The sequence below is a fragment of the Stegodyphus dumicola genome, chromosome X1 (assembly GCF_044657685.1).
Source record: "Stegodyphus dumicola isolate Sdum_Otavi_A_Nest chromosome X1, ASM4465768v1".
In the NCBI taxonomy this organism is placed as follows: domain Eukaryota; kingdom Metazoa; phylum Arthropoda; class Arachnida; order Araneae; family Eresidae; genus Stegodyphus; species Stegodyphus dumicola.
The window spans coordinates 254282511-254307419 of record NC_140780.1 but is presented as its reverse complement, the minus strand read 5'-3'; the positions used below and the strand labels follow the sequence as shown (position 1 = coordinate 254307419).

The 24909-nt window shown below is 32.3% G+C and overlaps 1 protein-coding gene across 2 annotated transcripts in view; it reads left to right on the top strand.

Annotated features, from left to right (window-relative positions):
* Positions 1–24909, top strand: part of LOC118188688 (putative inhibitor of apoptosis) — an 82748-nt gene that overhangs the window by 50610 nt on the left and 7229 nt on the right. For both annotated transcript variants that reach the window (XM_035359184.1, XM_035359185.2), the window contains one exon: positions 15494–15618. In XM_035359184.1, the coding sequence (XP_035215075.1) occupies positions 15494–15618 (125 nt within the window). The remainder of the gene's footprint in view (positions 1–15493; positions 15619–24909) is intronic.

Below are 24909 nucleotides of genomic sequence, written 5' to 3'. Positions count from 1 at the left end.
CATATGTCCAATATGTGACAGTAAGTAATTTTTTTTTTTTTTTTTTTTTTTTTTTGTCCTTCATAGGTCAATAACATATTTCTAAAAACATCAATTCATTGTCCAAATCATTGGAAGATTTGCAAAATGTTTTTTCTTGTAGAACTAAATTATTCCGTGCCATAAATTGACTAAACCATTTCAAAGTTGCTTTAAAGTTTTCATTTGCATTCTTTTTTGCATATTTTAAGGCAAATCAACATATATTGCTTTTTTGTTACAATTAATCCATTGCGGTTATTTTCTAGGACCCAGTTCACAACACTTTCTTCTAGAGCAGGCCATTTTATTACTCTTTATGCGAAGCATGTTTATTCTTTGGCATATTAATTATTTTGATTTAATTTTTCTTCAACTCATGTATGGAGCTTTCACCAACACCAAACATCCTTGCTTGCAGCAAAATTTCCATTTTCTTTTTTAAATTCAATAATTTTGCATTTGAAACCAGTATTGTGTTTGTTTTGTTTGGGAGGAGGCATATTCACTATTGAAAGGAAGACTAGTTAAACTGTATTTCAACTAAAGCAAATGCAATATATGCTTTTGATGTTCATTCATAATCACAGCTTCAATTGGCTACAGAAAGAGAAAACATCCGACTCCTAATTCCGCAAATTCATTTGGCAAGTGCTTTCTTACCCGAAATTATGTCCCCCCTTTCTCAGAATGCAAAATTGCATTGAATACAACCCATCCTCTTTGCAGTATCTTTTACTTCCCCACACATGTATTGTTTGCCTTATCGCTTGTCATTTCAGTGTAAAAGCTTGGGAAAAATCTTCAAATGAATGACAAAAGATAAGGACATCACACATGTATTTTTCAGGTTTCAGGTTGTGCGCGTTATACAACAAATACAACTAAAATTTTAAAAAAATGTATTTTGAAGTTATAGGCAAGGCTGTGGAGTTGGTAGGAAAAATGACTAACTCTGATTCTGTCTCTGAAATTTTAAAGACTCCGACTCCCTCATATGTGTATTTATATCTATATCTATATTATATATTTATATCTATATCTATCTCTCTATCTATATTATATATATATATATATACGCATGGGTTACAGCTTATTTTTTAATATAAAAGAAGTAATAGATGCTACAGAAAAAAAAAATTGATGGAATAGCAAATTATTTATATTAATTAGCATTTATTATGAAATGGAAAAACTGGCATTAGTTATTTCTAAGATACATTATAGCTTTGGCAAGATCTTCTTTGTTGGAGGACCATATATCCAATTTGATAAACTACAGAGCTGAGAACTTTCTACACTGACTTAAGTAGGAGGAAGAGCTGTTACTGTTAGGGTACTTCTTTTAACTTTTCAGAATAGATTTTTGTAATTTCTAAAAGATCTAAAAGAAGCATTTTGTAAGAGCAATCATATTTCTCTCTTTCTTCAAAGGCCGTGTAGAAATCTTCTTTGTGTTTTTTCATTTTTCTATCTAAAGGCTCTTGGTTTTTTATTTTCATTCACTTTGCCTTAGCCTTTTCAATATTATCCAAAAATATTTCTCAAAATCTAATTCATCACTGGAAGATCATAGAGACTCAGTTGCAATGTCTGCAGTTTGACTGTCTTGATTTGAATACTCCAGTTGTTCTGAAAATAATTACATTCTTATTGAAAGTTCATAGATGGCTTTCTTTGTCTTCTTAATTTGTTCGTCATCCAACAAAATTTGGTGTTTTGGATCAACATATATTGAACTCAGGAAGATCTCATTGTCTAGCAAACTAGTTTCTCTTTTCTTCATTGAAGAAATGGTTCCCTCTGCAATAAACCATCCATTTCAGAAAGAACAAACATCACATTCTTCCATTCTCTCCTCCTGTTAATTCTTCAGATTGTAGCTTTTTTTATAGCTATATATGGTGTAGAAAGAAGTTTCCAATTCTGGCAAGATCATTCCACAGTTTTTCTGTTAGTAAAACAACTACATCTTCTAAAAACCTCTATATCATCAAATATGTACTTCCTTATTACGTTGCTTGATCAATAATTGCTCCTTTTCCTGCTTGCTTCCTAAGAACGCCTTCAATTTTGGGAGTTCTTGCTGCTATTGCTTTAAAATTTATCAGTGAGATTGGTAACTAAATGAATCAGTTTAATCACTAATGGCAAATATCACATCCATCCTCCTTCCTTATATTTATTTATTTATTTATTCATATGTAAATAAAATAGAATCTAACTATTTATTTATAGTCCATAAATAAAAATAATAACTCAGCTTGTCATTAATTTTTTTTTAATTCACTTTAATTTCATTTCAAATTCAAACTGTTCAGCAAAAACTGGAGTCGACCTGTTTTTAGTGACTCCAGCTCTGACTCCTGTTACCCCAAAATCTGCCCAACTCCAATTCCGACTCCACAGCGCTGGTTATATATACACTGCTCGACATTGAAAATGCGACGTCAAGGAGTGGTCAGAAAGTGATGAAATTTGGAAAAAAGACAGAGGCAGCAATAAGTGATCTTTATTTCAAAATGATAGTCAGAATACAGAGCAAGATTGGCATCGGCTCAGTAGGATGTAGGACCACTGTGGACAGCGATGCACGAAGAAACACGTCTAGGCATAGAGTCAGTAAGAGTGCTGATGGTGTCCTCAGGGATGGCTCTCTATTCCCTTTTAACCATTTGCCACAGTTCATCTTCTGAAGAGGCAGGCGCAGAGTCTGCAAATTGCATCCAATCACATCCCACACATGTTCGATTGGTGACAGGTCAGGAGAGTACAGTGGCCAGGGAAGCAGCTGAATACCCTGCAGAGCATGTTGGCAGACGCGAGCACTGTGTGGTCGGGCGTATCCTGCTGAAAACTTGCATTAGGCAGCCCTTGAAGGTAGGGGATTGCCACTGGCCACACTACATTATCCAAGTATCTTTGGGCCATCATAGTGCCCTGAATGCGAACTAGAGGTGACCTGGAATTGTAGGCAATAGCGCCCCAAACCATTATGCCACATCGTCGTGCGGTGGGGCGTTCCACAGTCATTGCCAGATTAGATCTATCTCCACGTCGACACCACACACGTATGCAGCGACTGTCACTGTATTAACAGAAGCATGACTCATCTGAGAACATGATGTTTCGCCATTCTGTCATCCACATCGCTCCAGTCCGGCACCATTCTAAATGCTGGCATCTTTACTGTGGGGTCAATGGCAGTCTTCTTAACGGATGCCATGAGTGCAGGCCACATTCAACCAATCAACGGGAAATGGTTCTGGTCGACACAGGAACATCCAGGGTATCTTGCACATGCTGCAGAATCACGGTACAAGTGACTTGCGGAACTGACACAGCTTGTTGGTGGATGCGTCGATCCATGCGTGCTGACATCACGCTGGTTGCACCTGCATTCCTCCTTTCCACATTTCCTTGTTCCAATCATGTTCGCCATAGCTGATGCACGATGCTCGCATCCATGTGGGTATCAGCTGCGATTTGACGTAAGGACCAACCTGCCCTTCTCAGTCTGATCACCATACCCCTCGTAAAATCATCTATCTGCTGGAAGTGCCTTCATTGACGGAGGCCTGGCATTCTCTCCTATTACATGTATCCTTTGGGACAAAAACCAACATTCTTTGATAATTCGTCTGGCAAAAATAACGACATAAATATTGCCCATTCTGCACGTTCCTTCCCTTATATCTTACTTCACGTGCGCCGGAGAGCTGCGCATTTCACATCATTCACATAACTCGGTGACGTACGTCCACTGCACGTTCCTTCCCTTATATCTTACTTCACGTGCGCCGGAGAGCTGCGCATTTCACATCATTCGCATAACTCGGTGACGTATGTCTACTTTAAAATTTGCATACATTTCAGACCACTCCTTCTTGGTGTTGCATTTTCAATGTCGAGCAGTGTATATATATATATATATATATATATAACAAATATTCTCTATTCATAAAAAGCAAATTTACAGTTAAATGACATTTTAAATGAAACTTAATTACAAATAAATGATTAATTATTGCTGTGAACTAATCTACAATATCATTAAAATTCTGAGAGGATATGTAAATCAAGTGCAAGTGAGTAATTGTTAAGCAGGCAGGAGAAAGGGGAAGTTGACTCCAAACCTAACTCTTCAGTTATTCAATTCGGGTTTCGTCATCCATCTAGGCAAGGGTAAAAGGAAAAATCAAAACCAAAAGTAAAACCAAATGTTGTATTAAAATAAAAGTCAATAAAGTAGAAAACCAATTTTTTTTTTAGAAAACCAAAGTAATTTAGAAACTTGCCTACAAACTTTCCTCGTCACAAATTATGCATATAAATCAAAAAGAAACTAGATACTATTTATAAAAAATACATAAACAATACTAAAATAATACTAAAAAGGCAAGTAAATAGTAAGTCTTAATTTAACTTATTTGTATTTGGAGAGTGGAGCATCATGCCAAACTAAGTGATGTAAAATAGTATGTTTGTACTAACTTTATAAATAGAGGGTGCTAATATAAGGTTAAGTGTTAAGCTGCTATCTGTTAGATCAATTTTAAAAACCTATTCTGTAAACTTTTAAGTAATGTAAAATGCGTGTTTTGTTGCAAAAATTTTTTGCTGTGAAGTATTGTAAAAATGTGTAAAAAATTGTAAAAATGCTAACTGTAATGTAATGTGAAAAAATGGTTGCAAATTATTTAGGATTGTAAAATATTGAGGACTGTAAAAATTGAAAATGTTTTTGAAATAAAAGTACGAAAAAATGTTTTTGAAGTAGAATTCGTTTTAATTTAAAAAAAGTTTTTTTTTAAGTTTTTAATTAAAGTAAGAAGTTTATTGTAGTAGTCTTAATTTATTAAAACTGAATTTCAACAGGTTTAATCAAAACGTACTAAATACTGGCCAAAAAGTAAGGAAAATTAGAAAAAGATAAAAATCTTCACTCAATTCGGGCTATAATTGAGACTTTTGAAAAGAGTTGGCCCTTCATAAGTAAAAGGAAAGAATCCAGTATTGATTATATACATTTTTATAAATATTTACAATAAATATATACAAGATAATCTCTGAATTCTTTAAAAATCCTCCATTACCCTCCAGTTAAGGTTTAAGGTAATGTTATCTTTCATACCATAAAGAGTCAAAAAATTATAAAGAAAAGTTAATGCCTGCCTTTTTAATATGTAAATTAATAAATTGTGTTGGGATTTGGTTATTAACTTGAGCATTAATTAGCTTTATTATTTCTTCCTTTAAATCTTCTGTTTCAGTACATATATATTTTATTCTGATTATTTGGCTATAAAAAGTGTTACCTATTACTTGTCTAGAGATATTAGAGTTCTGATTAATTAGTTTAATAGTATTAAACTGGAAATTCCTCCTTTTATCATATAATTTAATTTTGCTGAGTTTAATTGTGACTGGGGCTACATTTTCAATAGTATCTTGATTAGTATTAGTTTTATTAAGTGTCAAACTATTTGGGTAAATTTTGAAATGTTCAAAAGCAGAATTATTATTGAAAGTTATAATATCATCAATATATCTAAATGTATTTGCAAATAACTTTAATTCATTTTTATTCAAACTTAGAATTTATATTCATAAGCAAAAAGAAATAGGTTGCATATATGTGTAGAACTGTTTTCTCCCATTGGTATTCCTCTCACCTGCTGAAAGATCTTATTATTGAATTTAATGTAGTTATTAAATAATGCACAATTCAGGTAAGTTTTCTATCTTTCTATTCAAAGGATGTTAAGCATGTCGGGAAAAAGTTGTGGGAGTTGTATTAAACTAGTAACAATTTCTTCTAATGGTAGAGAAGTATAAAGGTTTTCAAAGTCATAACAGTTAATGTTCTTGATTTCTAAACATTTAAATTTGTTGAGTTATTATAAATAATCCAACAACAGTTGTGTTGCTTGTTAACTAGTTGATGAATTAAAATACAGATTTTTTTAAGTTTAATTGCAAATGTAATCTATATTCTTTTTATAATTATTTGTACCATTTACTATAAATCTAAATTTGAGTGGTGATGTATGGAATTTAAGAAGAGCATATAGATTTGCTAATTTACTGTAGTTAGATGGTTGTGAAATTTGTAATTTCTTAAGAATTGCTTTTAGCTTTTTTACAATGACATATTCTTGTGTATTGGTAAGTTTGTATTATTCAGTTCAGTATTAATTAGTAAAACACAAAAAAATTTCAATTAATGCTAAAATTATTCCTGGCTTTGTCAATTTTGGTTATTACAAATTTTTGTTTTAAATCTTGCAATAGAGGATTGAGAAAATTCTATGGTAAATTGCTGTTAAATTCAGTCTTTCAAATTATTTGCTTTAATTCTTCTAACACTTCATGTTTCCAAGCCATAAAGGTAGAATTTGGACTATTTAATTTGTAACTAGTTTTAACTCTGAACTCGTCAAACATTTTTTCGAAACTTTTAAAACTGTGATTTTTGCCAATTTTCAGTACTGATCTAAATTTGGTGCCTTTTTCCATTAACCCCTTCAAGGCGGGTAGCGAAAACGCGTGCTTATCGTGGAGGCCGGCAGTGTCTGTCTTCCGCGAGCGTTTCTCCAGGGCAGGGGGCTTTTTTGCTACTAAGCCTAAATCCATGAAATTTCCGAAGTATCAATGCATTGTTTAATCCGCGAGAATTTCTCCAGGGCAGGGGGCTTTTTTGCTACTAAGCCTAAATCCATGAAATTTCCAGAGTGTCAACGCATTGTTTAATAATGCTCTATTAGAGTATTTAAACGGCTTATGCTTTATAGATATTTTTATATATATACTTTAATTACCTTATTTCTTGTTTAAATGCATATTTTACACATTTTATTTTAATTACTCACCATTTTATGACTTTTAACATTATACATCTGAAAACTAAATATATTACTTAAAATTCTCCTTTCGTATGAAAAATTTGAAAACAGGGATCTACACACAGTCCTACGTTACATTCCTTGAACTCGTAATAACTCATTTGCCGTTTTGGAGGAATTTTCCGGGAATGTGAACAAGCGAAGCATCGTCGTCTCATTTTCTTATCAGTCTCTTCTGAACAAAGTTTTGGAAAATGTCTTTCAGTTAATCTTTCAGAATTAATATCAGAATTTCAGAATCAATATCTGAAATATTTTGCATCATTTCTGCTATTTCATGCTCTGTTAAACATTTTCGACACTTCGACATTGCAACGGTAAAAACAGAAAGAATTCACGTCTAACAAGATATAATTATTTTCTAAAAACTGAACTGTAAAACGAAATACTCAACGCTTTAGCGCATATAAAACTTCTACTTACAATAAACAACTACCACGTGCGAATAAAGTGCGATTTAAAACATATAAAACTTCTACTTACACTAAACAACTACCACGTGCGAATAAAGTGCGATTTAAAGAGACGTCATAAATCACGCCATTTGGAAACATTTAGTTCCCCCGTTTGTTTATATAATCAAAAACACGTGTATGTGAGTCATGCTTCTCTCATTTCGAGTAGAAGGTCTAATGTGCATGTATCTGAAACCACATGGACATACAGTGCCATCTTGTGGCAGAAATTATAGTTTGAAAAACGTTCCAGGACACTGGCACAAATACGTGACAGTAGGTAGTAAACGGGAAAATGCTCTGTCACGCCTGCGTGTCAGCCGGTAGGTGAGTGTGTTCGTTGCTGGCACGTAGACGTGACAGTCGGCGCGAAGGGGTTAAATCTCTTAAAAGCTGGTTTTGAACTATGGTTAAATTGTCAGTAACAATATGTTTATGAAATTTGTCTACATAGTCTTCGTATCGAAGCTCTTTGCAGTATTGATGGAATGTAGAAGCTAGATCATGGTGTTTAATTAACAATTTGCTAAGAAATTTTTTATACTTGAAAGCTGGTGAGATTTGTACAGTCAAAAGTCTTTAATTCAGACACCCAGGCGTTTACGTGCGCACATGCTCATAAAATGTTTACGCGTGCACATTTAATGTATAACGGACGGTGTAAGCTAAGCTAAAATTATCTAATTCAGTTAATGTTGCAGATTGCATTGTTCCTTAATCTTCGGATTGGATCCGGCTTATTATTTTTTGCAGACTGTTAGAGCAATTTTATAAAAGTAAGCTTAAACTTTTGATTATATCAAATAGAATTTCCGATATATATTTGTTAATGTGTAAAGGATCTAAAGCGAAAGTATGTTTCGAAATCCGAAATCTGTTTATCAATTTCACGCTGCTCGGCGGGGGAAATGCCGCGGCGCGCAATGAATTGGAAGTTGATCTGTCAGCACTATCCTTATCTTCAGGGCAGATGTTTTTATTTTATTTGGCTTATAATTCTGTTAGCATTTAATTAGTTCCTTTATTAAAAACACATTCCGTCAAAACATTAATTGTTAAATACTTGCTTTATTCAGAAACATTACTGTCAACATTACTGCTCAAAAACTTACAGTTAAAAAATATTATCGTTCTGAAAAAAAAAAAAACTGTTGTTGCCAATCGTGAAAATACATTTTAAATAAAATTAATACATTGCGTTTACATTCGGGCATCCTGACTTAGTTACGACCTCGGAACATTAAGAACTTATATTTAAAAAAATTAAATCTGTAATATTAATGTTTATAGTTCGAAAGTCTTTAGCTGTCATATAGATTCACCGTCCTTTTCTATTCTTTTTCCGTGTCCTAGTTTTAGTAATATGTGGCATGTTGTTATCATTATCCTCAGTAACACTAATGTCATCACCATCATCATCGTCTTCTTCTGATTCAGCTTGACACTGCCATGACTTTAATTGGCTCACATGAGCTGTCATACTAAAGAAATGTCCTTTTACCTTTTCTTCTAATTGAGTCACTCTATAGGTATCACTTGGTAAAACTTCTGTAACTACCAAAGGTCCTCGATACTTTTGTTGTGTTTTGGTTGATTCTCCAGTTGATTTAGGTGCTCTTCTCATAACTACTATTTCTCCTCGTTCGAATGTTAAAGAATTACTTTTCTTCTTGTCATAATTTGCTTTCATTTTCATCTGCATATCTTCAATTCTCTTCTTTAACTTCTTCCTTTTTAGATGCTCTCTTTTACCAGTAATTACTTTCTTAGATTTGTCTATTCCCTCATTTATCTTAGATTGCTTTGCAGATGGATTTACATCTTCCCGAGGTTTATTTCCTTTTGCAATATCTTTCTCCGGTTGTCTTTTGTTTTGTTTCTCAAAAAACTTATTTCCCTTTAATTTTGTTTCTTCACCAGCAAAATTATCTATTACAGTTTCTTTTTGTAAACTTTTTTCTTTCCCTGTATTAAACTCTTTCTCAAGTGCTGTAATTTTACACTTATTACTATATTTCTTAAGCTTTTGATTATAATGCTTTTCTTGAATAGACTTACATTCTTTAATATCATTGATGCCATCACTTCTAGCTTCTTCTTTAGGATACTTATTTTCTTCACTTGTATTCTGTTTAACGATTTTCTTTGAAGTCCCTTTCCTTTTCAGTGATTTTCTACTTTTGGAATTAGTGACTTTTACAGTATTTGTATTTTCAAACTTTCCATCATTGTCCAGAGTTTCTGCCTTTTTATCGTTGTAGTTAGTGACTGGTATCACTGTTTCTCCCTGTATTACTTCCAATAATGAGCCCAAGTCATCTTCCGATCCACTTATTAAAACATAACCGTTATTTATTTCATCAGTTTTACCTTTCACGAAATAAACCGTATTACTTTCGATTTGAGTTTCTTGGGAAGCCTTCAGTTTAATTCACGGAGTGTTGCTATCATTTTGCAACTGTGAAAATGGGCAGTCATTAGCATAGCGTATGTGCAAGGTATTACCTATCTTGGCGTATGCAATATGCGGTAAATCAATCCATGTTCGACGAACTAATAAGTCGCATGGTTGCATTTCATCTTCTACAATTAGAACTGTAATGTCCTTTCCTTCCACATTATCAATCTCTAAGTTAACAGTTACTTTTCCCAATGTTCTAGCGGCTGGTTTATTCTGGTTCCCAAAGCCAAACAATTCCTCCACATCAGGTTTTACAATAAGATTCAGTCTCTTAGCCGCAGACTGTTTCAATAAACACGAACTAGAACCCGTATCTATGATTGCAGTAATTTCTTCTCCATTATTGATGCGAGCATACTTTAAATATACAGCTAATGAAACACCTGAATTCTGGTTCACGGATAAATTATTTTTAACATTTGTCAAGTCTGGATTCTTAGACATACACTTTTTAAAAGTATGACCCTTTTCATTACATTTCCTGCAAATAATTTCTTTTTTAGGCTGAGGACAATCCGTCGCTATATGTCCATAATCATTACAATTGAAGCATTTCGGCTCACCCTTTTCATTGCGGATGCCAGAATTATATTCCCTTTTCCTTTCGTCTGTTTTATAAAATTTATCTTTCAGATTGTATTTATTATCAAAACTGTTTTTAAAATCCACTTTGAAATTACCATCTGTCTGCATGGAACCTTTAACATTTCTTTGTCTTGAATACTGATTATAGGATCCTTCATAAAATTTAGAACGAGATTTGGGCTTAAAATTATGCCTAAAAGTTTTATTTTCTACTTGAAGTACTTTTATCCCTGCCCGAATATTTTCATATTGATCTAGTTTTTCAGCCAACTCTTCAGGATTAATGAATTTAGACCAATCATCAATGAAATGGTCTCGGATAGCAGCGGGGACCCTCTTCTTTAATTGATCAGTAATAATAAGTTGTTTTAAAGAGTCAAAATCTGTTACATTTAATCCAGCAAGCCACTCTTCAAAATAATTTTTTAATTCAAACATGAAGTCCTTCTACATATTACGCAATGTTTTAATATGATTAACGAACTTTTGCCGAAACTGTTCAGGGCTTAACTTAAATCTTCTCAGTAGCAGTTGTTTAACGTGCTTATAGTCGTTAGCTTTCTCTTCTGATTCACAGGCAATTCATTGAGTTATTTCATAAGGCAATAGACCCAACAGCTGAGAAACCCAGTTTTGTTCTTCTAACCCAATACGTCGTGCCTGTCTCTCAAATAAAACTAAATAAAAACTTATATCACCTTCATTCAAATCATACTTATGCATTAATTTACTCATATCACAAATATTACTTCTACTAACATTAGAAGAAACAGAATCATTTACATTACTACTTCTGATTTCCGCTTCTATTTTCAATTTTTCAAGTTCAAAAGTTTTTTGCTTATCTCTTTCTATAATTTCCATTTCAAATGCTCTTTGCTTATCTTTTTCTAAAATTTCTAACTTTTCCCTGTCTAAACGATCATTTATAATTCTATCTAGCATTTGTTTAGTAAAGTCTTCATTATAATTCTTACTATTCAAAATCATATCTCTTAAGCCTACAATTTTAATATCAGAAGGGACATCTACATCAAGTTCCAAAGCAAGTTCTTTTAAATCACATTTTTTGCCTCTTGCCAAATAAGCCATCTTAGACTTCAATTTTCAAATACTAATACAATAATTATACTTAAGTTCTTTCCGTTTAATACTTAGACATAACATAAACAGTTTATAAATTCACGTACCTTTCTACTTTCAGTTTTGGCGAGTTTCCACATTCAGTTTAGGCTTAGCGTACGTTAAGGCAATACGTTGTTAAATCTAGATAATAATTCTAGTTTATCCCACTTCTGAAATGTTAGCATTTAATTAGTTCCTTTATTAAAAACACATTCCGTCAAAACATTAATTGTTAAATACTTGCTTTATTCAGAAACATTACCGTCAACATTACTGCTCAAAAACTTACAGTTCAAAAATATTATCGTTCTGAAAAAAAAAAAAAAAAAAAAAAAAAAAAAACTGTTGTTGCCAATCGTGATCAAAAATATTATCATTCTGAAAAAAAAAAAAAAATACTGTTGTTGCCAATTGTGAAAATACATTTTAAATAAGATTAATACGTTGTGTTTACAATTCCTTACCAAATGTAGTATTTCATCTCGATGTACTCCATCTTTGATATGATTTAAAACAAATTCCTTGTCATTATAATTCGCTTCCGATAGTGAAGAAAGTGACAGAGGTTATTGAAAACAAAAAAATTTCGATTGACAAATTAGTCGGTATTCTCAACACAGCAATTATAGGACTTGAACAGCGGAACTTTGTAACTAAAAAGAAATTATGTCTGTTTAATAGAATTAAAGAGAAAGTATTATCACATGAAACGAAGCAACTTAAACAACTTACATTGAAAAAATGTTTAATAACGTAAACAAATAAATATTAAGCTTTTTCTTTTTGTAAATTTTGATACCCTTTAGATCATAATTGTTCTTTATTTCATAAATTATGGTTTCATATTTTTAATTTTGTAATTTCTGCATGCCATCTTACCAGATTTAAACTGATGATCTATAATCCGGAATTGACGAAGTCCCGACGAGTCCGGATTAACGACTTTTGACTGTACTTTAGTAGCTGGAAATTGTTGTTGACATTTTCTGAAAATTTTGCTGAACTGAATATAATCATAGTTTGGATGAAGGAATTTTGCAGTAATATTTATTGTACTTGTCATTGGTATTGAATTTAAAATTTCAAAAATCTATAACAAGGTCTTTGATAATATTGTGTCCGGTAAAATGCTGTTTAACAAATTTTATAAGTATCATTAAGAATTTGTGCTTACAAGTATGTAACCAAGTAATGATATTTTTGGTGAAATTTTCAGTAAGAAAGTAATTATTAATATTACCATTTAACTTTACTGTATCTATTGTCAAAAAAATTATATTTCTGTCTATTACCTGCTCTGGTTCCTCGTAATGTTTTTTTACTGAGCAATTTAAAATGGCTGTAGGTTGGAATTTCAGAATTTAATTTAATGTGTTGGTTGAAAGTATTTAGTCCATATGGGTAAAGTGTTTTAAACTTAAGCATGTAGAGGGACTCTTGAAATAATCTTTCTTTGTATTCAGGCACAATGTCCAAAATTTGAATACTAATTTTGCTGAAATCATGTATTTCTAAATGTTCTAATTCTGCTGTATTAGGTGAGTTAAAATTAGTAGTAGTGAATTTTTTAATATGTATTCTGTGGTTGTTAATTCTAATATTAAGGCTATTTAAGGTTGCAAGTGTTACAAGAGATTAGATAAATGCAAAATATTTGTTAAATTCAAATTTCATTCCTTGCAGCAATGGCACAAGATAATTATTTAAATTTAATTTAACTTTACTATATTCTTTTCAAACTATATATATTGCAAGATAAAATAAAAAGTATGTATCAAATTCATTCTATGTTCAATTCAGAATAAACCACATGCAAAAACCAAAAACCAGAAGCATAGTGGCAAATTGCAAGATATGGCGGAGGGGGGAATATGTCAAAATACTAAAATGAAAATGAAATTTGCATCTTTCACTGCATTTTCATCGGAAGGTTGGTGCAACAAAAAAGTAAATAATAAAAAAAAACCTGAAAGCTTTCAGATTTTATATTATGCCCAAAGGGGCATTCTTTTAACATTCTGTGTGTTACCTTTATTTATTAAATATTATGTTCTTTGCACTGAAACCATAAACTTCGATTCAACAGCAGTATCACAAAATATTTAAAGGAGCATATCTTTAGAACTTCCGACACACAGTCTCGCAAGCTGGATACAAAAATATTCCCTTCCCCTCACACATACAGTGTTGCCACTGATCGCTTTGAAATCATCAAGTTTCTTAATCAAAATGCTTTGCAAAATATGAAATAGATAATAAAACAAATTCCAAATTTAGGTTTCCAGATGCCCATATTCAGGTGGAGATGTACATTATTCAAAATTGGATGGTTTTAGGTACAGTTGTTTTATCACAATGCGAGAAACATATATACATTTATGCATGTTCCTCATCATTTAATTTTTTTAAATATAATACAGGGCTCTAATATTTGGTGGCAACAATTGAAAAAGTGATTCACTGTTTAAATAATGACTAATAAATGTATAAAATATGTTTATAGTGAATCAACGCAAAATGCCGAAATGAAATTAATAGCCCTTCTGGGCTTATACCCTTTGGGCTAATAAAAAAATGCCTTTGGGCTAATAAAAAAATGAAACAGGCTGTTCCTGAACCAACAAAGATGCAAATTTAAAGTTAAAAGTTAATGCAAATTAAGTTTAAAATTTAAAAATAATCTTAGAAAATCAATCAAAGTAATCTATTTATAAGTCTCATTTTTTGCTAGAAGTTCCACATACATTGTGAATTCTGAAAATAATTATTTAACTGATTATCATTCATATGCATAATTTATGCAATTAATTTCTGTTTAAGCATAACAATATGGAAGCAAAGCAAAATGCAGGTGGATTGACAAAAGAGATAGGTGCATCGATTGCATTAATTACAAGAATTTATTTTTCATATTCTAAGTATTATGTGTAGTGATAGAAGGAAGAAAGAGAGCAGGTTATAAATTACATTCAAGAATACAGGCATGAGAAGTAAAAAGATTTTGGTTTGAAGTTTTGCAAGCAAGTATACGGTTCTTAATTTTGTTACTAGAGGATGTTATTACTAAATTGGCTGTTAATTATATCCGCCTTTATGGACTTGGAAGATCTGGTGCCTCATAAACTCCTGCCAAGAATTTTCATACATTTCTGACAATTAGAAGACGAAATGTCAAGCATAATTATACAACAGTGAGAAATGTTTTTCTTAGATGAAACATTTTCGCAAAGAGGCTGACCATTAATGGTTCCATGTTTAATTTTAGTCAAAATAAAACTGGCATAGTATGTGGTAAACTTAGATGTAAAATAGAGATTGAATGTCCTAATAAAAATGAGATAAGAGATTTAGAAATTAAATTTTTATGTTATATGTTCCGTTATCTCTAATATATATTTTCCAAAGTATGCATTTGTTTACAAATATATTTATGAATAATTAGCTACACATTTGCATGATTTTTGTGTCAGTTCTTAAAAGATTAACACCAAATTTTACTTTACTTGGGGAAATAAGCATAGTATTTATTGTCATTTGATAGGTGGAAGCAAGAAGTCATATTGCTGAAGTTTAACATATGTGATTGGTGAAATATCTAACATATAATTTATTTACATATAATTTTACAACGGTGTTTCTCAAAGATTTTAACCTCATGACTCACATGCATATATTTATTCTTAAAAAAGAAGAAAACGCTGTAATTATGAATTAATGATAAATAAATATACTATTAACAATCAATTAATAATTATAAATCCATAATGACATGAAAATATATATAACTATGCAATAAAAAAAGTACTTCTAAAGTTTCTACCAGCTTGAATTTTTCTGTGGCTTATACTTTGGGAAACACTGCTATACAAAATATGTCACGAGATGAAGAAATCAATCTTTGAATGAGGCAAGTACTATAATTTTTTTCTTTTTTTTCCCCGCAGAAATAATTCTGAAGATCTGAATGGATATTTGTGTGAAGATCTGACAAAGTGTACCATTAATCCAGTCAACATAGATTTGAGAGAAATTTGTTCTGAAGACCAGCTTCAGAAACCAAATAACACAGGTATAATGGATTATTTAAGTTTATTATTATTATTATTATAATTATGTAACTCACTTTGTTAGTCTGGAAATGCAGATATGCAGTTTATTTTGAATATAAGGAGAAAATCTTTTAAATTCTACATACATGCAATTACAGTTTATCACCTTCAAAACAAACTCCGTGTGGTTGAGTACAGCAAGTCTAGCATTAATGACAATTCTTCATGGCAGTGGAAGCAGTCTTCATTTGATTTGTTGTGCAAACCCTGTGTTGCAACTGCCTAGTTATCATCATCTGCTTCCAAATAATGGCCTTGGAGATGAGTAGTCAGCTTGAGGTGTGGGAGAAATCACATGGACCTCAGTTATAGCTGTTCAGTATATGGGGAACTGCTGTGTTATTAATAGCCAAATTTACATAGTGATATGTTACAATGTAGCACAAGATACATTGTTGTAATGAAGGAACCATATACAGTACAAAGTCCGAAATCTGGACATCCATTCTCCGGAATGATCTAAAATCCGGACCTCAAAGCCACAAACTTTGTTTTGTATGCTTTATGCATGCACATTTGACTTTTACTTCCATAATAAAACATGATTTTCACTTAAAAATTCTGATTCTTAATTTCACTTAGGCACTAAATAAAATCCTTTTTTATGGGAAAAACAATCGTGTAAGCATCAATTTTTGAAATTAATAATCTGGCTCCGTAGCTGAGTATCTTGCCATATATCTCAAACCGAAACATTCACCTATTTTATATCCCTGACGCCGACCTGGCGAGTCATTATTTATTATATTTTGCTTTCATCACCTCATGTTTATCAATATATGACAGCTTCAGTAATGACTCATGTAGTGATGTCTAAACTTCTTTTTTACATTAGTAATTGAATAACAAGAGTATGGCAACCTTTTATGCTAACATTATGCTTGGCAATGATTATAGGTTTTTAAATGCTCTAAGAAATGTTGAAGAGGAAAAATTCAACAAAAATTTCTTTTCATATGCTAAAAATAGATTTTGTTAATTAAACTCATAGGCCAAAAGGCATTTAGTGCTATTTTAATTAAGAATAACTGATATGTTATTCACCATAAACCCAGAAGCGGCGGTAGAATATGTCGGCATCGGATGACAGAATTTAGGGAAGACAAAATTTTTGGAATTTCGGGAAGCACCGAGCGGCAAAATTAAGGGATAAGAAGTTTTTTATGATTTAGGGAAAGCATTGGGATGCAAAGTTTAGGTGCAGTGAAAATTTAGAACTTATTAAGGTGCTTTGTAGCAGAATTTAGGACCCATAGAGATTGCATCAAGCGGTATTTAGCGCCTGCCCTAGATAAAGCATTAAGTATATGTGGGAGTTTATTTATTCAGGACTCAGATTAGTTTTAAGCATGTGTAAGTAATAAATGTATGTATAGTAAATAACTAAACTAATACAATTCAGGCTTAATTCAGTACACAATAGGAGCAAGACAAAAGTTTAGCAAAACAGCATGGCTTTCATTGCCAATCTTGTGATACACAGCCAATAATGTATAACGGACACTATTAAGCTAGACTAAAATTATCTTTACTGAATCTAAGGCATTTCAGTTAATGTAGTGGACTGTGCTGTTTCCTAATCTTCTAGTTTGATCAAGTTTATTATTTTTTGCAGACTGTTATTATTACGGCTATTTCATAAAAACTAAGCTTGAACTTTAGATTATGATTCTAAAAGAGTTTCCAATTCTGGAGATGCCAAGGGATCTACAAAATGAAAAACATCGGTTTCGTTTTGTAGTTTCAACGTCCATTAAACAAAAAGTGGAATTGCTGCAAAAAAATGGATAAAGGTATATCCGTCTCAAAATTATGCGATGAGTATGGCATTGGAAAGTCAGCTGTATATGACATAAGAAAAAGGAACTATTTGAATTTATTGTGGAAGCAACTTAAACAACGTACGTTAAAAGAAATGTTTAATAAAATGAACAAATAAATATTAAGCGTTTTCATGTAAATTTTGATACCCTTTAGATCATAATTGTTCTGTATTTCATAAATTACGATTTCATATTTTTAATTATAAAATTTCTGCATGCCATCTTACCAGATTTAAATTGATGATCCAATATCCAGAAAAATTCCAAATCTGGAATCGCTGAAGTCTTGACGAGTCCGGATTTTGGACTTTGTACTGGCAATTTCATGGCAATCGTGCACAACAATTTCTTAAACATTAATTTAAGGACCTATATCTGTAAGAGGCATATTTCTGAGTTCTCATTTTTTGAAGGGTGCCATCTTTGTGTTCTTTGTACTCATTGCTTTCCCTTCCATCCATAAATGCCTTGTGCCACTTGAGCTGAAGGGGGGAAAAATGGAAAAAAAGCACTTTTTAAGCTGTCCTCAACAACTATAGTATTTTAGAACTCCGGACTTTCTGAGGTTCATATGAAACATAATTGTATAATGCTGCTTGAGATGCATCTGCATTTTTGCTCGATAGGATATGAAATCTACTGTGCCTTCTGCTCTTGGGTAGAAATGTTCAGACTCAGATAGAAAATGCCAAACTGCATACCTGGGTCCCTATGCCGTAGACACACATTTTTCTTTCCTTCCTTTGCATTTTCTCATTACTTTTGAGAGAAACCGTATATATATATATAAGGAGGGTGAAGAAAAGTGTTGAATTTTATCTGTAGCCTTCTTCCAAAAGAAATTATCTCAAAAGAGGCATATTTTCTGTTCTTCCTTTCTTTCCCATATGCATGTCAGGGAAGTGGAGTAGGAGATCCTAGGTAGGCAGGCAGTGAAGTATCTAAAGATATTTTCATATTTTTACATCCCTGTTGCTTGAATCTTACTGATTCCTGTTGTTGTCCACTGCTACTCTGTAAGTCTGTAGTCATTCAATGCTGCTGTCTGCATTGTTTGCTACAGTTTGCAAGTCAGCACAATTAAGTTTGTCTTCCCATGCATAGTGTCCCATCTTTAGATCCCCATTAAGAACATTAAATATCACTGTCTTCTTGTGGCTGTTCACTATTCTTGCTTTATCAGTCAGAGCCTATGTACCCAGTGAACAACCAATCAATTCAATGGATGGGTTTTTCCGACATTAGTAAATTTGCATGACCCTGCTTATATCTACGCATTCTAAAATTAAATTATCGGTAATAATCTTTGTGTGATTTATTCATTGGTAAGACCAGTGGTTGCAGATGCAATGTAGATTCTAGAATGACGACAGGAACAGTATTTGTTCAGTTCCATTTGTTTTTGTACATCTTCTATAAGATGTCCCCAGAAATTGTCCAAGACCAATAGTGATTTCTGATGTTGAAGAGCAATTGTGAGCCACTCTTCCATTAAGTCAGGCAATATCCAACCTCTTTCATATACCCTATGATAGCATGAAGTAGATTTTGGTTGATATTGTCTTCCATTTAAGAACTGCAAAAGTTGGCAATTTTTATTGTCAGCAGGTCAGTAGCTCCTGTAGTTTTTACTAACACTGGAGATGCCCCCTTTTAATTAACTGTAGTATTATTAGGTGCATTGTAATCTTAAGTTTTTCTCTGCTGGATCTAATAAACCTATGAAATTCTAACACCTTTTCTTGATAGGCCTCTAGTAGCCTTCGTGCAAGCGTTGCTCTTCTCCTTCCATTTCTTCTCTTGAAGCGATCAATCCATCTTCTCCTCACTTTAAACTGTTGGGCTGTATTATCACATTTTTCCACTTCATCGTGCACTTTCATTTGTATCATTTCATGCAACATGGCTATGCGATTGTTTCTTTGCTCTGTCCCATAATCCAGCACTTCAGTATCAGTTTCTGGAAATTTGTTTCAAAACGCTTCTTGCTTTGAATTTGTTTTTCATGCTTTTGTTTTCTCCAGTAACGAATGAAAGTAGGTTCAACGCCAAACTGTCCTAACAGCAGTTTTAACACCATTAACCCTTTAAGCAATGGCCGGCTTTATCCGGTCATGAGATTTTTTGTTACTTGGTATATATTAGCTTATAAGTTTCAGATATTTTTCTTTCTTACTTTCATGAATAATATAAATGTCATTTTGATGAATCTAAGTTTATAAAAATAGAAAATAAAATAGGTAAATATACAAAGTTAGCTAATAAAGGCTGTTTAGACACAGGTCTTCAGGACAAGTTCAAAAGACCAAGCTGCTCAGAGGGTTAACTTCAATGAATTTCAAACCTTTTAATTTAAATTTTGCTGTGTAGCTACAAGTATTTTCTTTCTGCATGGTTCTGAAAATTCATGGTACCCTATATCCATAGTACACACACTTCAAAATAAACTTCTTCTGACTTAATTCTCAGTCCAAAATAAGAAGCGAATTGATGGTACTAAAGCCATGAATACACACAAAGCATGATGTGTCCAGCTCGTTTATCTTGTAAAAACAAACACCAGGGACATCTCACCTGAATGAGTCTTGACTACAGTTGTGAAAGAGAGATTTTGAATAAGAAAGGAAGGAAGAAGAGAGCAAACAAAAGAACCAGATTTTCATAGATCGAACACATCAGCAGTAGATAAGGCTACGATGAACTGGAACGTAAATAATAGAAATAAAGTGAAATCGCAAGCTTTGAAAGTTTCTTAAGTGGGAGAACACCGGCCACATCCAGGTAGCTTAATGAAGAATCTGCACAAGATATATATCAATTAATAAATACAAGGCAAAATGAAATAGATGAAATGCTAATACAAAATGGAAAAATACAAATAAAAATTTTTGTTCAGTATATTAAATTTGATTATACAACAAATTTAATATACTGAACAAAAATAAAAATAATCAAAGGAATAGAATACAGTTTACCAATAAACAAACCCTCAGAGGGAAAAAATATATATGATGGAAAGGGGGAAAATATACAAATATTTTTAAAATTTTCAGAACTTAAGCATTAAAAGCTAAAGTAAATGAAGAAATATGATATATATCATAATAATAAAAATACAACAACCACTAAAAGGTATTCTCAATTAGCTGTACATAAAGAAAATTAAGATTTACTAATGATAACTTGCACGGAGACTGCAAAATACAATACGTTAAAAATCAATGAAAATGTACAGTATGTCAATCATATGTACACTGCTCAAAAAAAAAAAATGGGACAGTCCTATATCTCCCGATCTACTGGGCCGATTGACAAAATTCAAATTGCGTTCTTCATGTCTCGAAAGCGCGACTTAGGATATATATTAGATTTATATATAGCACTATTCTAACATAGGTATTTTGACACAAAATCGGACTTTTTCTGAAATAACATACCAATTTTTTTACATATTTCGATTCTACGACTCAAATTACGCCTAAATATGAAATTTTGTAAAATTTGGAGTGAAATTTGCGGAGAAATTCACAAATTTATGTTGGCGCTTTTTTGTCAGTTTGCGCCAAGAATACTTCACTTGGCAAACTTCTTAATATATGGCAACCTAGTTTCCTTAGGAAAAAAAGTCACCATCGTTCCTTTTTTCCAAATAATATTCTTTATATTATATTTTTCATTATAACTTATTATTTTAAGTAATTTTTTCTTTTCGAAATTCATTTTAATTGTTTAAGTTGCACGTTTTTTTTTTTTTTTTTTTTTTTTTCCGAATAACTGTTTTAAAAATTTCTATTTACCTATTCGAACTGCGTAAAAAAAGGTGCAGCGTTTATTTATTTATTTTTTTTTCAAATAGTTTTCTTTATATATATTTTTCGTCATTTTTAAATTTTTATACTTTTATTTTAATTGTTTGTGTTGCATTGTCTCTTCAGATAATTGTTTTAAAATTTTCTATTTATTCCTTCGAACTGAGCATTTTAAATATATTTATTAATATCAATTTTCCAGAACTTGATTTTTATGCGTTTTTTTCGGAAGAATACTTTTGTAACCCAGACTACGATGCGTTTGAAAACTGCATACTATATTAAAAGAGAAAATACAATAAAGCACAGTTTTACACGCCTTTCAGTGTTCCGTTCAGAAAAAATATATATAAATAAGAGAGATGTATAACCGATATTTTAACTTAGGATGACTTGCATACACTGCTTTAAACAGTTTTATCATTGTGCCCATTGCTTTACACAATTTTATCCTACATTTGGTTTCTTAAAATGTTATTCATATTTTAGTCAAATATTTTATTTTTGAAATCGCAAGAATCAAATATCATAAGATTGAAAAGTTTTAAATTTAAAAAAATACGAATACTAAATTTTACGAAAAAATTTATTTTTCTTCTCTGTTTCTTTAAGCATTCTGAAAGTATATTGAAAAGTATCCAACTTTTTGAAACATTTTGGTATTTCTGACAATCATTTTAAATAAAGTTATCGCCTTCCATTTCATAAAGGCCCACAAACGGCCGAGCGGTAAAGTTGCTGAACACTGGTAGTTCACTCCGGGGTTCGAACCCCGGTAAACGGGCTGGTTGCATGGGCGTTTTCGTGGATTTTCTCATGTGTACCGCGTATGACAGCTGGTTTCCCTTAGAAAGTTCTTCACGAAGTATTTCGTCAGAGCCTTTATCAGTCTTTAGAGGCTAAACATTTTGAAGCTATGAGATGAAAGGAAAGACTGGTTTCATCAAAAGGTTTTGGTTTATTTTATTATGACAAAGCACACTACGGCTATCTGCCTAAGGGGAGGGATGCCTTCCTGGAGGACTTTCTAAGGGAAACTGGCTCGCATACACGTTATACTTGGGGAAAACCACGAAAACGCCCATGCATCCAGCCCGAACTACCAGTGTTCAGCGACTTTACCGCTCGGCCGCTAGTTCATCAGGAAGGGAAAAAAACATCTTTAAGTGACATCCACATACATCACTGGATAAACTCCTGAATCTTCAAATAATTCGACTGAGGAAATCATGGGATTCACCATTTATGATACGATATGATGTTCTATAACGTAATTTACACAACCATATAGTTTAAAACCAGTCGCTCTTCACTTTAATCTGCAATGATATCGTTTTGTCTTTTCTGTTAACACAAGCTCAATTGATGGTATTTGCTGGTGTGCTCGTCCAAGTGTTTTCTCTTTGAACACCTAAATTCTTTGAAGTATCCTGAAAGTATATTCGAAAGCGTCCATCTTTTTGAACATCTTGGTACGTCTGACAGCCAAATTTCCCTGCAAATTTTTGCTTACTTTTCTCCCTAATTTTCTTCTTTCCTTCTACAGTTATTTTCAGTGCTCACACAAGAAAATTAAGATTTTTCGACTGCTAGACTTCCATACATTTTGCATTCTTGTCAATTTTTTAAAATATCAATTATATGAATTGCGTTTCAACTAAAGACAGCTTTTCATTTTTTAGTCATTTTAGCTATAAATAAAGTTTAAAGCGAAGTCCAAAGGATAAATAATTTAATTAAAAGATTTTTGCTAAATGACAAAGAAATAAAACAGTCCAGCAGGGTTTATTCTGTACCACAGAGTAACCCGATTCTTATATCGGCTGAAACAATCTAAATCATATTAAAGATCATGTTTTTTTATACAATCTATAACGCGAGAGAAAAAATTAGCTTCTTAAAACATGCTTTCTAAGAGAATTAATATAAAAATTTATATTTATATATATAATTTTTAAAGTTGGGACTTGAACCAAACTGTCAGACTTTTAAAGCTTATTTTACATGGTGGTTATTATTAAAGTTCCACTTTGAAATGGTCATAAAAAGAAAACTCCAAATGTTATCAAACTTGGGAATCGTGTAAAGGAGGTTATGAGTATTTTTATTTTCGGCAGAAAAAAAAAGAGTTAAAAAACTCACCATCAGGGGAAAAATGGCGCTGTATACAATATTGTTAAATGAAATAAGACACGAAAACATCTGTTTAAAATGTGTTTAATATTTTCCGAAACGTGTTACAAAGCATGTTCAATGTAGCGTCCAGCATTTTCCGAAAGCAAGTTAAATCATGTTACTGCATTCTCAACAGCAGCTCTTAGCATATCAGGTTTGGTTTTGGTTTGGTTTATTAGATTACGGCAAAGCACTCGAGGGCTATCTGCCTTAAGGGAGGGATGCCTTCGTGGAGGACTTTTTAAGGGAAACTGGCTCGTATACACGTTACACATAGCATATCAGGAGGAATGTTATCAGTGTATCACATTTTTCATTTCTGCCAAATTGTTTAGATTATCACCATAAACAGTGCTTTTGAGATAACCTCATAGACAAAAGTCACAGAGGTTGAGGTCTGGTGGGAAGAGGGGAAGTGTTGGCCTATAAGACGTTCATTTGTGAAATGTTGCCTAAGTAACTATGCAACACTCTTGAGGTGGTGCCCAGCCCTGCATAAAAATCGTAGTATCTAAAATGCCACGTTACTGCAGTTCATGTATCACGAAACATTTTAATATTGGCTCTAAGGAACTGCAATCGCAGTGGTCGACTGCTCTTCAGAAAAAAATGGTTCAGTTATAAAACTAGCTGTCATTCAAGAGTAAACGGTGTGAAATGACTGTTATGCAATCGAATGCAGTAGGAGAATGCAATGGAACTAGATAGATAACATGAGAGATTTCTTTGGCCCAAATCGATTAAAAGCGTTTTGAATCAGTATCTTCATGTTTTAGTGCCGAATTCAGGCTTAAAAAATTACAAATTAGCGATCTGTAAGAAAACGATTTCCAGATTGTACACACTTGTGAGAGTGATTTGCGATCTCACATTTTCTAATCGCTAATTCGTGGTTTTCACGGACGAAATTCTCACTTACAGGGATGGCGCACTCGACATTTATCGAATTTAACGTCTTTAAATAATAATTTGCCTACTTCAAAGTTTCTTAAGGGTATACAACATATTAAACCCGTTTAACAAAAGGTTAAGTTAGATTCCGACCCATATTTCGTTTAACAATATTGCATACAGCGCCATTTCCCTCCCTGGTGGTGAGGTTTCGAACTTCCTTTTTTTCGCGGAAAATAAATTCCCATGACCTCCTTTACACGATTTCCAAGTTTGATAACATTTGATCCAGTAGTTTTCCTTTTATGACCGTTTCAATGTGGAACTTTAATTATAACCACTCTGTATATTATTAAATTTTAATTTGAAGCTATGCTTTATATGTATACCATGCGTAAAATTTTCGCTTTTATGGAAAAATAAAAAATCGAAGCAAATATACTTAGTATAATGGACCAAAACTGAAAACATTTCCCCTCCCTCCGAAAATAAAATATTGAAATTTCGAACTTGAATTTACTGGGTTATCGAAATATTTAATTTGACTTCTTCT